This window comes from Saccostrea cucullata, unplaced genomic scaffold, assembly GCF_032062105.1.
Source record: "Saccostrea cucullata isolate Sc308-1 unplaced genomic scaffold, CSIRO_AGI_Scuc_v1 ctg270, whole genome shotgun sequence".
Taxonomy (NCBI): Eukaryota; Metazoa; Mollusca; class Bivalvia; order Ostreida; family Ostreidae; genus Saccostrea; species Saccostrea cuccullata.
The window spans coordinates 154,071-171,200 of record NW_026932876.1 but is presented as its reverse complement, the minus strand read 5'-3'; the positions used below and the strand labels follow the sequence as shown (position 1 = coordinate 171,200).

The 17,130-nt window shown below is 33.6% G+C and overlaps 1 protein-coding gene across 5 annotated transcripts; it reads left to right on the top strand.

The window, feature by feature from the left end:
* The first annotated feature begins 6,743 nt into the window (after positions 1-6,743).
* Positions 6,744-15,246, top strand: LOC134236387 (tubulin polyglutamylase complex subunit 2-like). 5 transcript variants are annotated; one of them, XM_062718552.1, is made up of 11 exons: positions 6,744-6,898; positions 8,913-8,992; positions 9,697-9,784; positions 10,400-10,540; positions 10,951-11,052; positions 11,478-11,543; positions 12,997-13,120; positions 14,044-14,083; positions 14,512-14,651; positions 14,798-14,863; positions 15,109-15,246. In XM_062718552.1, the coding sequence occupies exons 1-11, from the start codon at positions 6,832-6,834 to the stop codon at positions 15,176-15,178; spliced, it is 984 nt and encodes a 327-aa protein (XP_062574536.1). In that variant the 5' UTR covers positions 6,744-6,831; the 3' UTR covers positions 15,179-15,246. The 5 variants fall into 5 exon arrangements, with proteins under 5 accessions (XP_062574536.1, XP_062574538.1, XP_062574537.1 ...); XM_062718554.1 differs by lacking the exon at positions 14,044-14,083 and adding an exon at positions 13,600-13,639 and having other exon boundaries at positions 6,745-6,898; XM_062718553.1 differs by lacking the exon at positions 14,044-14,083 and adding an exon at positions 13,923-13,962 and having other exon boundaries at positions 6,746-6,898.
* Positions 15,247-17,130: the final 1,884 nt, after the last annotated feature.

The window sequence follows — 17,130 nt, the reverse complement described above, 5'->3', positions numbered from 1 at the left end:
CATTGTTCCCTTAGACTGAAAAACCTCTCAAATCACATAGAATATACATATAATACACAAACGCTGTGGCAGGTGTATTCCTACCCGTGGCACGTGAGGAGAGGTGACCGCGCGCACAAGTGTATGCAAAATGGGGAATTTTATTAATTATCAGTGTATATATTGAAATTGATATTTATCAATAAAAAGTCACACTTCTCTATCCCAGCTGATGCTTCTATTACAATGATTACAGGTATATGAGTTAAACATAAAGTAATTAAAAATTTGAAATTTAATTTACACTTAATTATGGTTTAACTGCCACATAAGCATTCTTCTTCTTCTTTATCATTACTTTAAGCTAATTTACAGCTTATCAGTATATATACAAAATCAGTTTCATTACAGTACAGAAGTGGATATTTTACAGAAGAACAATGTGTTCGTACATAAATAATAGTAGTAAATACAAACAAACAAACAAACAAAAATAATGGAAAAGATACAATTATCGGATTACAAGATCACCTCTTCGCCTCAAACTATAATAAATATATTTACCAAGGTTACACATATCCTTATAGTTCTCAGTATTAAACAATTGCAATAATTTGAACATGGATGGTTTTTTAACGAAATATTTTTAAATAAATTTGCTTCGATAATCTGCATAAACAGGGCATACCAGTAAAAAATGATATTCGTCCTCCACACAATTATGACAAGCAAAGCATTTCCTATGCGATTTGTTAGTGTTATTATATCTCCCTGTTTCAATAGCTAACAGGTGTGATGATAATCTTAACTTTGATATACATTTTTGAAATTTAGCCGGAACAGATTTTTTTTTAAAATAATACTGAAGGTAAAACCCATCAAGTAGGTATTTATAGAAAGAACATTTCTGCGAACTTTCAATTTTAGCAACTATTTCTTGTTTAGCCTGATCCAAAGTCCTTAAGTTTGTTTAATACATTTTAAGGTAGCTGTATTAATTTGTTGTTTACCCCAAACTTCACTAAAACCAAGATCATTTAAAAAATTCTTCACCTGAAAAGCCCAGTTTTTTTGTGCATGCGTTTCACAGTTAATATACATCTTCTCATAACAATTTCTAATAATACAGTTCTCGCTGGCTAAAATTTATCATTGAGAATGTTCTTTTGTACAACAGAGGAAGTCTACCTAACTCAGCATAAACAGCTGTATTACATGTAGATTTTTTAACTCCTAATATCTGCTTACAAAAATCAAGATGTAGTTTTTCAACATTGTCACCTTTATGAGATCCCCAGATTTCTGATGCATAATTAACAATGCCTCCAACATTGCAATCAAAAAGTGATAATAAAGTTTCATGATTAAGGGACAAACCCCTTATATCTTTTTTCAACACAAACAATGTTTTTCTCTTCTCTATCCAGGTCAGACAACTGTTTTTTCCGCCATTGCAAATTTATTATTGTATTGGAAAATAATTCCCAAGTATGTAAATTGTTCAACAGCTTCCAAAACATGCTTACCAATGAACCATTTTTCGTTAGATTTGATTTTGGCCTTATTTCTAATGATTAAAACTTTAGATTTGTCCACGTTAATACATAAATTCCAGGATTTACAATATTCAGACAACTCATTCAAAAGTGATTGCAGACCTTCAATTGTTTCAGAAAAAGGACCATATTATCTGAATACATTAACAAAATCAAGTTCAGTGACATTAGATCATATAAGAGAAACTCATTTCAAAGTCATTCACATAGAGTTTAATAAAATTGGGGATAACACTTCTCCTTCCATCAAACCAACATTGTTACAAAAAAAATTACTCAATTGGCCTTCTACCACAATGCAAGATTTCACATTATCATACAGCGCCTTGGATACCCACTTTAGATATTTTGATCCACAGTTTAGATCTGACAACAGAATCAAGCGCCTTTTTTGAAATCAATGAATGCACAATGTAGTCTTTTACTTTTAGATAAAGTGTTTGAAATCAAAGAATGAAGAACAAATATTGCTTCACGTGTACCACAATTAGGTTTGAAGCCAAACTGTGCATCTGTAACTATATCATTACTTTTAGACCATTCTAATAATGTATTGTTCAATATTTTTGAAGTAAATAATTTAGCCATTTTACTAACAAGACTTATACCCCTATAATTGTCTGGGTTCTTAATGTCACCTTTTTGAAAATAGGCACGATTACAGATGATGACCAACTTTTCGGGAAAAAACTGTGTCTTAAATACAGTTAAAAAGTTTATATAACAAGAGAAGTAGATATTCCTGGAATTCAATAAAATATTCATTCAATATTCCCATCTTCACCATGCGTTTTCCCCTGCTTTAAATTACTGATAGCGCTTTTAATTTCATCTTCGCAAATTTCTTTATCCAGTTCATCCAAAACACATTCACCACTTACATTTGCACCACTCTAGTTACCAATTTCTTCTATTTGAGCGATATCTTTGAAGTGCTCATATAAATCCTCTAATGATACTTTTGGAGTTGATTTTGTTCTTTTATTAAATTTGGCAACAAAAAAACATGTCTGGATTATTTTTCTTCATTATGTTTAACCTATTACCTTCTGCTTGCTTGTACAATCTTTTTAGTTTTGCTTCTTCTTTCTTGTAAATGCGGTTTTTGTTAATCAAACCCGAGTGATTTTGTATATTTTTACAGCTATAGAATGTACGTTTTAGCTACAATATAATCTCTGTAAAGGGATTTTAAGTTTTTATCAAACCAGGGCTTATCATCTGAACTTAAGAAAGTGGAGTGTTTTTGACCTTCTGTCAGAAGTTATATAGAAAACATTTTTGATTCAGTGGACTGCATTAAGAGTCAGATCAAAAGGTTGATAAAAGGTATGAAATCAGGGTATGCAAAAAATCTACCATTTCGGGAAGAAAAAAAAAAAAAAGTAAACATTTCCAAAATCGGTGGAAGTTCCAGAGTTTCTTGGAAATCATGTTGGAAACAACATGTTGACTGTTTCCTCGTCGGAAATATATATGGAATCCGAAATCTTTGATGCATGCACGTTTTCCATCTTGAGAAATGATTACCCAAACCAAGCAACATTTTACCATCACAATGGAAAAGACTCCGCAACGCTAGACTACATACTTGCAGTGGATAACCAAAACAGGATAAACGAAATCAAAATACGAAGTGACGATCATGCAAATTTATCAGATCACAAACTGGTCTTTGCCAAACTTCCCATCGCCACTAACATACGTGGAGATACAATAGACTGCCAAAAGATCAACAACAGAAAACCAAAAAGAAACTGGGAAAAATGTGATATAGAAGCTTACAAATCGGAATTATCAAGGAGAATTCCACATAACAACAAATTAGAATCATACTTTGATATTACAGAAGCTATAAATACACTGACTAGTAACATCATACAGGCAGAGAAGAAGGCTTTTAAAACATCTAAAAAGAAAAAATGCTACAAAACAAAAGTCAGATGGTCCGTGAATGTTGCTATTGCAAGTAAGGAATCAAAGATTGCCCACAAGCTGTGGAAAGATGCAGGAAGACCGCAAGACCATAATCATCCCCTCAATTTACTAAGGAAAAATGCTAAACGGACCTTCCGTAAAATTCAGAGGCAAGAATCGGCCCTTGAAAGGGTTAAACTATACAGCAAGATAACAGAAGCAAACATCAATAAAGACCAAAAGTTATTTTTTAAACTAGTCAATAAGCAGAGAAACAAACCAACAGATAAAATTGATCATATCATTGTGGAGGGAGAAGCGTACCATGAGTATGACAACATAATTACAGGATGGCAGCTCCATTTTGAAGATTTAGCAAGACCAAAGGAAAAGGAATCCTTCGATGAGGACTATAAACAGACAATAGGCCATAATCTACTTATTATTGAAAATATATGTAAAGCCAATAAATCTCCAACCGAAAAGATATCTGAGGAAAAAATTAGAGATATTATTAAGAACCTTAAAAACAACAAAGCGCCCGATGCAACAGGCCTTACAGCAGAACACCTTAAGATGGGCATTGACCAGATATCCCCAATGCTTACTGACATTATTAATGCCATATTGCATACAGCTGAGGTACCGACAGGACTAAAAACGGGCATTCTGACACCAATTCTTAAAAAGGGAAAAGATAAGACAAAGCCGGGAAACTACAGAGGAATAACAGTGACACCTCTAATTGGGAAGGTCCTAGAAACATGCTTGAGAGACCAACTGGAACCTATTTTAGATCCATCACAAAATGCCCTTCAAAGAGGGTTCACATCCGGAACCTCCCCACTGATGGCCGGACTAATAATCTCTGAAGCCTTCTGCGACGCAAAGGATAATAAAGAACAATTAATCCTGCAGACTTTCGATGCAGAAAAGGCATTTGATGTAGTGTGGCACGAAAATTTACTATGTAAACTATATAAAGATGGCATTGAAGGCGACCTTTGGAACTTGGTGAAATCTCTACACACAGATGCACATACAATAGTGAAATGGAATGAAAATCTATTACAGGAAATAAAACTAGAACAAGGTATAAGGCAAGGAGCTAAATTATCTACCTTAATGTATAAAAGATTCAACAATGACCTCCTAAATGCACTACAGACTGTACCTGAGGGAGTAAAGATTGGAACTCTTGACATCACCGCGCCAACATGTGCGGATGACATTGCCCTATTAACAAAAAACCAAAGAGACGCGCAGATTTTGACAAATTTAGTGAATACTGCTTCAAATAAAGATAGATTTACTATAAATTCAGCAAAATGTGAAATCCTAACGTTTAAGACTCATCAGAAAAAATATCAGCAAGAAATTGAAGTGAAGTTGGGGAATGAAACTATCAATCATGTATCTTCCCTAAAACACCTAGGCATTGAAAGAAATTCAACAAATACTCCTGATGTCAGTCAGCGAATAGAAACTGCCCGACGAACATTATACGCTCTACTTGGAAGTGGAATGCATGGAAAAAATGGTCTATCTCCTGTTATTACTCTAAATATGTGGACTACATTCGTTATACCTAGATTATTACATGGAATTGAGCTCTTAAACATAAGGAAAATTGACTTAGAGAAACTTGAAAAATATCAAAGAAAGGTACTGAAACAACTTCAAAGTCTCCCTGACAGGACTGCATCAATTGCAACTCTATCCCTTATTGGAGCCAAAACAATAGAGGCCCACATTGATGCTAGAATTATCACAACATTTTTGAATATTGCTAAAGATCCTGCAACAATAGAGCACCAAATGGCAGTACGACAGTTATTGACAAAATCTGATAACAGTGCCAGTTGGTTTATTAGAGCAAAAAGTACCCTGGAAAAATACGATCTTCCAGACCCATTATACCTGTTAAGAAATATAAAAAGCAATGAAGAGGCAAAACACTGGAAACAGAAAGTAAAGAAGCAAATATCTGACTACTGGCAAATCAAAAATGAAATTGAAATCTCAGAAAAAGTTTCCCTACAACATCTGAAATAACAGACCAACTCATGCAGACGACCTCATCCATTATGGCAGTCAAGTACGTTTTCACCGAAGGCATCAAATAAGGCCATTGTCAAAGCTCAACTCGCAACAAATACCTACCGCTTACAGGACAATATTAATAAATTTAACCAACACAAAGTGAAAAATGACTGCTTGTTATGTAGAGAGACCACAGAGGACAGATTACACTTTTTACTAAAATGTCCCACCTTAGATTCTATTAGACAGCCATATCTGATGAAAATAGGTCATTACCTGCAAGAAAAAATTGGCACACAGGAATCAAATTCATACTTATTGGAGGACACTAGATTGCTACAGATTATTATCGACCCCTCCTACTTCACATTTTCAGAGATTCCATCAAGAAACCACAAAATTCAGATATTTATTGAGAACCTGAGCCGCAACATGGTATTTGCTCTACATTGCCATAGAGCTCAAATTATTAAAAAAATTAGTACACAGTCTACAACCAACAGACCTTAATATTTTTCCTTTTTTTTGGTAAAGAGGAATATAAAATTATTTTTAGAGTTAAAATAATTTTTTAAATAGAAACAGTCATGGAAACGGTGTAAAATTCTTTTTAATTTTTTTTTTTTAAGAACTTTTAAGGCCGAAACAATTTTACTTTAGGAGTTAAGCTACTGTATAGTATGTAAATTCTTATTTTAATTTTAGTTGGTCTTTCACCTCTAACTTTTTTTACAGCACTACATAGAATAGATTTTACTAACTGTCTTTTCCTCACTTTATCTCTTATATTTTTAATTTTTATGCCTTTTATGAAACAACCTTCACGGGTGCTCCTTATACATAGGAGGGAAATCCACAACTGAACTGAACTTGGGAAATTGGGGGAACGACACACCTTGTTGTTTCGTATAAGGGCATCCCTACTTATAAGGGGTACCCCGTATACGAAATAAGTGCCTGTGGAACCACAGGCTGATTGTGTCCATATAGGAAATAATCTACATTGAAAGTTGGAAACACAATATTAGTGGTTTTTCTTAAGAAAACTACTGACGTCACGATGAACACAACACATTTCTAATTTTGGGAAACTGACTTTTCATCAACCCCCCACCCCCACCCCCACCGACATGTCAATGTTATATAGTTTTTTCCTGAAAAATATCATTAATTAAAATTAATGGGTCGCATTTTTCTTCGGGGTCGTTATCCAAGTATTTGCAACACATCGCTATCTCGTAAACGTTTTAAAGGGCGCCATTTTTACCACCATACTCAACATGTTTATTGTCATAGATTTGTAAACAATCCGATGGATACCCAAATTTTAATTTAGATGGAAGATCTTGCTAAAACGAGAAGCCTTTTGGATCAGCTAAATGTTGGCATTATACAGTACTTAGGTACATTATCAGACGATGATTTGACAGTCTATTTTTATACATGAATTGTTTCGATAGCTTTCGAACGTCTTTGAGATTTCTTAATTTCTAGCAATTTTATCAATAAAGTTAGAAATAGCCTAAAGATAATAGAAATCATACTATTGACCATGTTGACCAAGCTGTGAGCTATGCGACAACCAATAGCCTACCAACTGATGATTGGTTATAAAAATTAAAACTAAGAGTGTGACTAAAATGGGTAGCGAAACCCGGGCCGGGCCGGGAATTTCAAAACTGAGAGCCGGGTTTTTGATAATTACGAGTTAAATACTCATTCTGTTTCTTCACGAAATTTACAGACATAGTTTATAAGTATAGGTTTTGCCTTCGCTGATAATTTTAAGTCAAAATGTTTTGTTTTTCGATGATTATCGCCGATTGTCCTTTTCCAGGTGACTAAAATGGGTAGCGAGCCCGGTTTACTCATTTTGGCGATTTTAAGCTTAATGCATCGAAAGTGTTTGTGATATTTGCATTTAATGGTTGTTTATTAACTTCAAATAGTTAAATTGTTGAATAATTATGAAATTAAATGTCAATTATTAGGGTTTTTGTCATTTTTCATAGACCCGGGACAGGTCAAAACCGGACGCGTTTGCCCGGGACAAATTAATAATTCCGGATTGCCAGAGAAAGAATGTAGATTTTTTCAGACCCTGACCGAGATACATCTAAGAAATAAATTGGAAAAAATTAATAAAAATATGCAAATCAAAAAAGAGTCATTTATATTTCAACTATATGTCATTATCTGATAAGTATTTCGGAAATAAAAGGTTTTTCCCGGGTGAACGTGTCCGGTTTGGACCAATCCTGTGTGTTCAAAAAATGCGTATATTTTCAATAATCGTGATTTATTACTGCAACAGTTAAATGTTTTAGGTAGTTTAAGTTCAATTTCAAAGATCCAAATGAAATAATTGTAAATATGCTGCCGAAATTAAGTTTAAATCGCCAAAATGAGTAATCCGGGCTCGCTACCCATTTTAGTCACTTGGAAAAGGACAATCTGTGATAATCATTAAAAACCACAACATTTTGATCTAAAACTTTCAGCGAAGGCCAATCCTAGAATAATTAACTATGTCCATAAATTTCATGAAGAAAGAATGAGTATTTATTTCGTGATTATCAAAAACCCGGTTTTCGTTATCGAAAATCCCGGCCCGGCCCGGGTTTCGCTACCCATTTTAGTCACACTCTAAAACTAAAGATGTCCCATCACTTTTTTTTAAATTATTGACTCATTTATATACAATAAACTGTGTGCGCTTTATTTTATTATGATAAATAAAATGTAACATTGAGTTATTGTCCACTACAATATGAAGTTGTAGGGACTGAAGATGTGAAATCAAGTTTAATTAAGTTAAGTCTTCCAATCACAGGCACTTGTTTTATACAGTAGGCTAGTTTTCTACTATAATATGTTGACAGTGCAACCGTTATGGCGAGCGCAGATATTTATTTTGTTATAATTTAGATTGGGCTCGTCAAACTTCACGTGACATTTGGTGCGTCTAGACTCTGACGTCACAGGACGTCGTATGTAAGTTACATTTCCAAAAAGAAGCCTGAACAGTGCTGAAAGAAATTAAGTGAAGAACGTTTCGTTTACTATTTATCTTCAATATTTATCCATTAAATCAGGGCATGTTTACTTTTAGTTGAACTTTTGCTGCTATTCTCGTGAGAACATAGCTTTAACAAGTGATGCATTGTGGGTCCAAATTACTGCGTCAAAAAATTCTATCGAATGAATGTTCAGTAGTCCGAATTTTCTCTTTGCACAAGCTTGCAGTGACGAGCATCGCTTCGCGCTGCGCTTGCTATCATATAGTAGAAAACTAGCCTACTGTATGAAACAAGCACCTGTGCTTCCAATCCATTTGCATATTGGTTCCTGATTAAACTTTGATGCTTGAGAAGGATTGAAATACCCAACTTTGATAAGGAAGTTTATTTATTTCAGGAAAGAAAAATGGAATTAGTAAAGTTGATTTAGACCAGAGACCCCCAGCAGACAGGCATGCTGTTCTTATGTGGGAGCAGGTAAGATGTTTCTGCTCAGATGAAACAAGCCTGGAAATTCATATAACTTCTGCAATATCTTATGGGAACTTAGCAAGGTGGAATATTCCACTTTATATTTTTCTTCATAGCAATTTTTTGGAGTTTGACACTATGGTAAACTTCCTTGTTGACTATAACTTGTTCAAAGTAAATATTATGAAGTCTGCCAAAAAGATTCATAGAATAAACAGCAACTAAATTTGAAAGACATTGCATTCAGTAATTGAATTCCAATGTAAGAGTAATTTTGATAATTTATTTGGTACAGATCTATTTATTCTCACTATAATTATTTTTTTTCTATATGTTGATATGTCTATTTTGTTTTGTACAGATCTATTTGTGTTATATTTTCACTAGTTTTATGCTATATGTTCATGCTATATATATTCTGAATTTCAGTAGGATGCTTTTTATCTGTTCTGTAAGAGAAATAATTGGAAGCACCTTGCTAGAGTATTTAACGATCACATGATCCATAAGTAAACTTTTATTAATGGAAGAAAACAAAACAAAAATAATAATGATAAATTTACTATTTATGTACAGTTTTATTGGTGCACTGAAAATCAAAATCTTTTGCATCTTGTAATATTTTTTGGAAACATACCCAATAGGTAGCCATTGATATCTGATAAAAGTGATCGATGTACATATAAAATGGTAACCTATCCTATTTACAGAGAAACACCTGTTTTCTGCCAGAGGATCTAAAGAATTTCTACCTGACTACTGATGGATATAAGTTGACATGGTGTGTAAAAATGGATAGTAAGTGTCAGAGCAGACAGATAGCAATTATGTTTATCTATTGTAAAAGCAGAAGCATTCATTGTCAATTTTTTTTTATTTCATTGTTAACAATTGCGATCTAAATTAAATTTGCCACAAAATTTTTATGTGAGTATATTGATATAGGGTTACTTTTGAAACAAGAAAATTTAGTACACATGTTTACCACTCATTTTTAGATAAGAAATCAAGGAAATTTTATCCCCATGTAAATTTTTGCTTCTACAGTGATACTGTGACAGTTTTATTTTTCTATTCAAGAATTCTGTACCAAAACTTATATACTTAAGCATCAATAAACTTTAGGTAGTTTATTTACTGCAATACAGAAAAGTAACAATAATATATAATATAGAAATGATAAAACAGAAGAGATGTTTATCTGTGACATTAAATTAAGAGTTGAAAGATATTCTATTAAAGACAGTTAAAAAGAACTGAAGTAAACATCAAAAGTTTTGCTTTACAGCATTCAAAAGCAAAAACACAGTTACTTTAATGGAGAATCAATTTAGTAATAAGCTTGAAGAGGATTGTACCTTGTCATTGTTGTTTATTGTTTATGCATCTTTGATTTACCTCCCTTTGGACCAGATGGACCTATTCCTCTTGGGAAGCTCCATATAAACAGACTCAGTCAGTTAACCCGTATAGGAGGCAGTATCGCCCCGAGTCATGTTAACCCCACCCTGGCCGATCTGGAGGGGGACTCGGACACAGAGGATCAGGCTTCAGGTGAGGCAAGGGCAGTGGGGAAGATCAAATTCTTACTTACTAATCTTTAGTAAGTATAAATGTGATGACAAGGAATGCATAGTTAAATAAATGCATTAAGATTTTTGTTTGTCATACACGGTGATAAATGCTTATATTCAATGATTCATAACTTATTTTTATGAAATAAAGTTTTTGATGATATATGTATACTACTGAACCAAGTGTTGAAAGTAATATAAGTGAAACTGCCATACATAAAATTACATGAACATCCAGAGAAAACCTATATATTATTGAGTTTTGCTTGAAAAAGAGCAAAAATAAAATAAACTACAACTTTTTTCTTCAATCAATCTTTTTTCCCTTACTTTGGTAAAACTTTTGATTTCTTTAGATCCTTTTTTTCGTAAGAACTCTGATTTCCTTAGGTTTAGAGAAGCCTACCTTTGACAACAGGTGTAAGGTGTTTGAGCTGGATCCATGTGATGGATATGGCAGAGTTTGTCTCGTGTTCAAAGAAAGCAAGACAGGTAACTCTTCACAGTCAACCATGCTCAATACATTGTTTTATTTGTGTCCCTTGTTTCTCGCACAAAGATTCATGTGAAATCCAGAGAACATTAGTACATGTCTGTTAATTAGCAAATATTGTGTCATTGTTATTTTATTATCTTTTATATTACCATAGCCTTGTATAAACACAAAATTATTCATCATTCCTCAATAAAGGTTTTGAATGTGAATGGTTTTATGGAAATTAAACTTCATTTGTTTTCTAATATGTGCATGCATGCATGTAAAATTTATTTTGCTGTGAAATATCCTATTAACAGAAAAATATCCCGTTTTCTCGAAAGAATGAAGGGAAGCTTTTTTTTAATATGAGTCCCACAATAATATTCTGACAAATTATTGATCATTTCTAACTCTTTAACACTGGCTTGTGATTTCCCAGGAATGTCCTATATTGATGCCAATGAATTATTTGATGGCAAATACACATCAGAACTAGTGCGGTTTGGTATGACTTTAACCTATACCTTAGTTTTCCCCCGGCTTTTTGGGCATGGTAAAGTCCAGGTCACACATCAACAAATTAGAATCTCTGATGTGTGTCATGTTGCAGTTAAAGCTTTTCTTTATCTTTTAAATATCTGACAATTTTTTCCCAACTTTGTGTGACTTGTGACACTTTATCTTGCAGAAATGGCCAGCAAATTTCCTTTTGTATCCAAATTTTTAGGTCAAATAAATGTCTTTGTTTGATCTGATTTCATATCCGATATCCTTGTTTAATTTCATTGAGCTAAACCTGTTTCAAGTCATCTTCAAATAAGTTATAAGCCACAAGTAAAATCATTTCTTTTAAAGTTAAACAAATATATGAAATTGTATATGAACTAAAGCAATTAAAATTAACTTGAAATTTATTTGACCTACTAACCTTTGTGGATTATTGGCACTTGTGTACCTTGTTTTGTCAAATGTATATAGCACTTGTAATTCATACTCATTTTGTTTACATCATATGTTAATATAGTATGTGGGGATCAGTCATTATAATCTAGCAGATTTATAAATTACTTTATATCTAAAGACAATAAAATAAACTGTTTGCATACAAAAAGAACCTACATTATTCTGAATTATAATTGAGAAATTGAGTCATTTTATGCTGTAGATTTGCCCCTTGGGGTGACCATATCTTCCTGCATTGATTTAATGTGTATCTTAATGTGATTATATTACCATTGAATACAAGCAAGTTTTTTTTCTTCATATATATTATTTATCTTATTTAACATACAAAAAAAAGCTTATTTTCATTTTGAAAACTTAACCAAAGTTTTTTTTGGCATTTATTTTTTAAATTAAGCCATTGTATAATATGAGCATTTCAGACTTTCACCAGTTTCCGGCTATTACTATATGAAGCCTCATATAGCAATGTATCATTGTCAACTAAATTATATCTGTGTATGCTAATAAAAAAGAAATAATATTAATGCAAGTTTTTGATCAGAACTGAGAAGATAATAATAATTTCAGGATTAATGAGTTGAATGCATATCATGTTGGTATTAGGGATTCTCTTCTTCAAGGATTGTCTGCCCCTTTTTCCTTACTTTTCTTGGGGAAATGCTGGTCTTAAAAATCTTTTGTCAAATTATTGATTCCACCCTTTAGATTTATAGATATCATATTTTTAGATACTTGTCATGTTTATGGGGTAAAAAGTTTTTACCATTTAAATTTAATTAGTATAAGTTATTATAAACATGACCACATTTTATTTTATGAGTTCAATCAAGATCACAGATTTAATGGGGAAAAAAATTGAATTAAAACCAGAATATTCAACTTTACAATATCTTCCTTTTTATGAAGAGCTTTTAGTTCAGGGAAAGCTGTTTAAATTTTAATAGAAGAAAGATTGATTTTTACTGATATGTTTACATTTTAACCTACAATAGGAGGGAATGAGCCAAAAGTGGAGATTTGGTTCCTTGACCGAGCCTTAAGGTGGCACTTTCTGACTGACTCCTTCATTGCCTACTATAGACTGTTACTGATGCACCTCGGGCTTCCTCAGTGGCAGTAGCAGAGACAAAAAATTGTCTCAAGCTACATTTATAGATTAATGATTTTTAGGACTTGTCATGTTTGTGGGGTATAAAAGTTTTTACCATTTAAATTTAATAGTAGCAAGTTATTATAAACATGATAAAGGATTTTATGAGTTCAGCAAGCTCAGCTGGTTTAATGATAAAGGAAAAAAAGCTCAATTATAAACTCAGTGATAAAACTTTACAAATCTTCAGCTGGTATAGACTCATGATAAAGGACTTTGTCAGCAAGCTCAGGTATAAATTTTAATAGATAAAAGACTGATTTTTAGCAAGCTCATTTATAAACTCAGTGATAAAGGACTAAAAGTGGAGCAAGCTCAGCTGGTATAGACTCAACGATAAAGGACTATGTCAGCAAGCTCAGGTATAAACTCAGTGATAAAGGACTATGTCAGCAAGCTCAGCTGGTATAGACTCAATGATAAAGGACTATGTCAGCAAGCTCAGGTATAGACTCAATGATAAAAGACTAAGTCAGCAAGCTCAGGTATAAACTCAGTGATAAAGGACTATGTCAGCAAGCTCAGCTGGTATAGACTCAACGATAAAGGACTATGTCAGCAAGCTCAGGTATAAACTCAGTGATAAAGGACAACATCAACAATCTCAGGTATAAACTCAATGATATAGGACTATGTCAGCAAGCTCAGGTATAGACTCAATGATATAGGACTATGTCAGCAAGCTCAGGTATAGACTCAATGATAAAGGACTATGTCAGCAAGCCCAGGTATAAACTCAATAATAAAGGACTATGTCAGCAAGCTCAGGTATAGACTCAATGATAAAGGACTAAGTCAGCAAGCTCTGGTTATAAACTCAATGATAAAGGACTAAGTCAACAAGGTCAGGTATAAACTCAATGATAAAGGACTATGTCAGCAAGCTCAGATATAGACTCAATGATATAGGACTAAGTCAACAAGCTCAGGTATAAACTTAATGATAAAGAACTACTGTATGTCAGCAAGTTCAAGTAGCCCCCTCCCCCTTCCCGCACATAGATATAAATCCTGGACAAGGGCTTTCTCAGCAGGACCAGTTTCAAACTTTGATGATATAGATCTGTATGACTCAATGAAAGACATCGGGTGGTGTCAATTATCTCAGGTAATAAACTCACTGGTATTGGAATGTTACAGTTTATGCTCAATCTATAGACTCCCTGCTCTATCAAGAACTCTATGTCATAAAATCACTTAATACTCAGATCGAGCTGAATGATAAATTTATACCAACTTTACATAATTTACAACCTGTACAGCACAATCAATCTTACAAAGTTTAAATTTAATGTATGAAGCTATGTATCAATGCTAATAGTTTACAATGCCTAACTTGCTATACTATTTTGTTTAGCAATGGTTTAACATGTATGCCCCCACACGACTGGAGCTGGACCAGGAATCTTTGTGTGAGGCTCATTCCATCCCTTCTGTGTCTAAATCTGGCAGTGTCCTTGATATCAGCAAAGTCTTTAAAGGAAAAACAGACAAAAAGTAAGCCCTTCTGTCTTCTTGTATCATTGCATATTTCAAAGAATATACAGAGGTTTTATTATACTGCATGTAGAGTGTAATTTATATATGTGTGGTCAGATATATACTTGATGGTCATTTTAACTGACAAACCATTCTTTTCTTAGAAAACCAGCAGCCTCACAACCTAATGCAGCCAATGCCAAGAAGAAGCCTGTTATAACATCTGCTAAGTATGGGGACATTTTAATATCATTATTCTCCCCACTTGTAAAGCAAGGTTATAATGTGATCATTTTGTGAGCTCAGAGTTCACAATACCTCTAGATACAAGACAATATTAACTAGAAAATACAGGAAATTACTTTCAATCTTCAGAGATTGTACATGTCTCTTTTTAACTTTTGTGTATCTGGCAAATTAAAAATCATATTGCAGTTTAACATGTTTAATGTAATCCCTGTATATTTTACTGTAGATCTCAGCAGGTTACAAACACACGGATGTCAGCCTCTTCATCTCAAATCTCCAACAAGAGCTCCAAGTGATCATTGCTGGACAACTGTTTTTTATGCCATATATTTTTATACATTATATTTATTAAATTGATTTAATTATTTTGATTTTGTATATAAATTAATAATAGCTGTGATGGAGAAGGTGAAAATGAATGAACAATGGACCAAATCAATCAGCCTTATCAAGTTTATAAATAAAATGATTCATGAGCAGAGAGAAGAACATGAACCCCAGGAATGTGGGATCTGGTGCCTTCTGCAAAAAATCAGGCAAACAGATTAATAAGTAGCCAAAAAGGCAAAACAGAAAGCCTAAAATTGTTAGCCCCCCCACAACAAAAAATTCATCATTCGTTTCTCGGGCACCGCCGCATCAGATCAGAAACAGCAACATGGCAACATTTATCAATTTTAATGACAAAGGGAAATAACTCAATTTTCTATTTTTCCGAGATGAAAAGGTGAGTATATTATAATAAGTGTACGAACAGAACAAAAAGTAAGAATCGGTTAATATTTATAATCAATATTAGTATTAATCACTGCTACCACAAAGTAAAACGCCAGCCACATTTAATTTTGAATTTTTTGGCCCTAGAAACGATTTATTTGACTTTAGACTACAAAATTTTGCCCAATGATGGGTTGTTTTTGCAAACTAGATCAATATAAACACTTTAAGACCTAAAAATTTGACCTGAGCCAACCCTTTGAAAGCTTTGTAACTTCAACTTATTTGTCAATACAATTTAAAAAAGAACCTGAACAAATCAGGTGGGAAACAAAAATTTACAGATTATCAGGGGCGTAGCAACAGGGGGTGGGGGGCTGGCCCCCCACTTTTTTTCCCAACCATACTTATACTACAGGAAATGTTAATAGAAAGTCTGGTTGGCCCCCCCCCCCATATTTAGTGATGTACTGAAAATGTAGTATTAGAACTGGTACTGAAAGTAGTGAGAAAAAGTTTACCTACCTCCCCCCCCCCCCCCTCCGTTGATATCACTATACAGTGGTAAAAAGTGGGGTGGGGTGGGGAGCAACCAACCTTTCAATGGACATTTTCAATAGTAAAGGTAATGTTGTGAGAAAAAGTGGGGGGGGGGGGGGGGGGGCCTGCCCCCCTGTTGCTACGTGCCTGCTATAAGCATTATTACATTATGGTGGATCTCTAGCCTAATAGTCCATTTCATTATTTATATGGAAAATGCATAAGCCAGACACATATAATATTAGAGTCCCCCCCCCCCCAACTTTTTACTGTTGAGAAAATTCATTGAAAGACCGATGCTTTCCTCCACTTTTTGTTGCAATATATAGCAAATCGCAAAACCCCTAAAGGATTACATTGTTTGTGACGAGCTGACGCTTTGCTTGTCGAGAACTTTAAATACTACGTCACATTCTCGCCACATCAAAGGACGTAACCGAGATCGCGTCTCTCCCACGCTAAAGTTGGTCAGCTGCAACATACAGCTTGTTTTCGGGGTTCAAAAAAATGGAGTAGACAGTCCCGATGTCGTTTTCTTGAATGTTACCTGCAAAGTTTAAAGTTTATTTTAACCTTGAATTTAAAAATGTAAAGATTTTTTTCAGTCCATTACGAATATTTTAATTGGTCGATTATTTTATTCTATTATCGCAAAATTTACTTTTTTTTCATATTTGCGAACAAGTATAAAAGTCGAGTAGTGCATGATTCATTGATCATTAGATTTATTAGTTACGCGTATCAACCCAAGTCATGCATGCTGAGATTGTTGCAATTTGGTACAAAATATACAGGTGAAAAATGGATACCCTCTTTATGCGTATATTCGAGAGAAAAGATAAAGAGGGAAGGCGTGGGAAGACATGTCCATTTACTAGGGCTGGGTATTGGCCCGAGATTTCATATTGCGATATATTGCGATATTTTTAACTGTATTGCGATATGTATTGCAATATTTTCAATGTAATAAAATGGCATTTTCCTACTATAT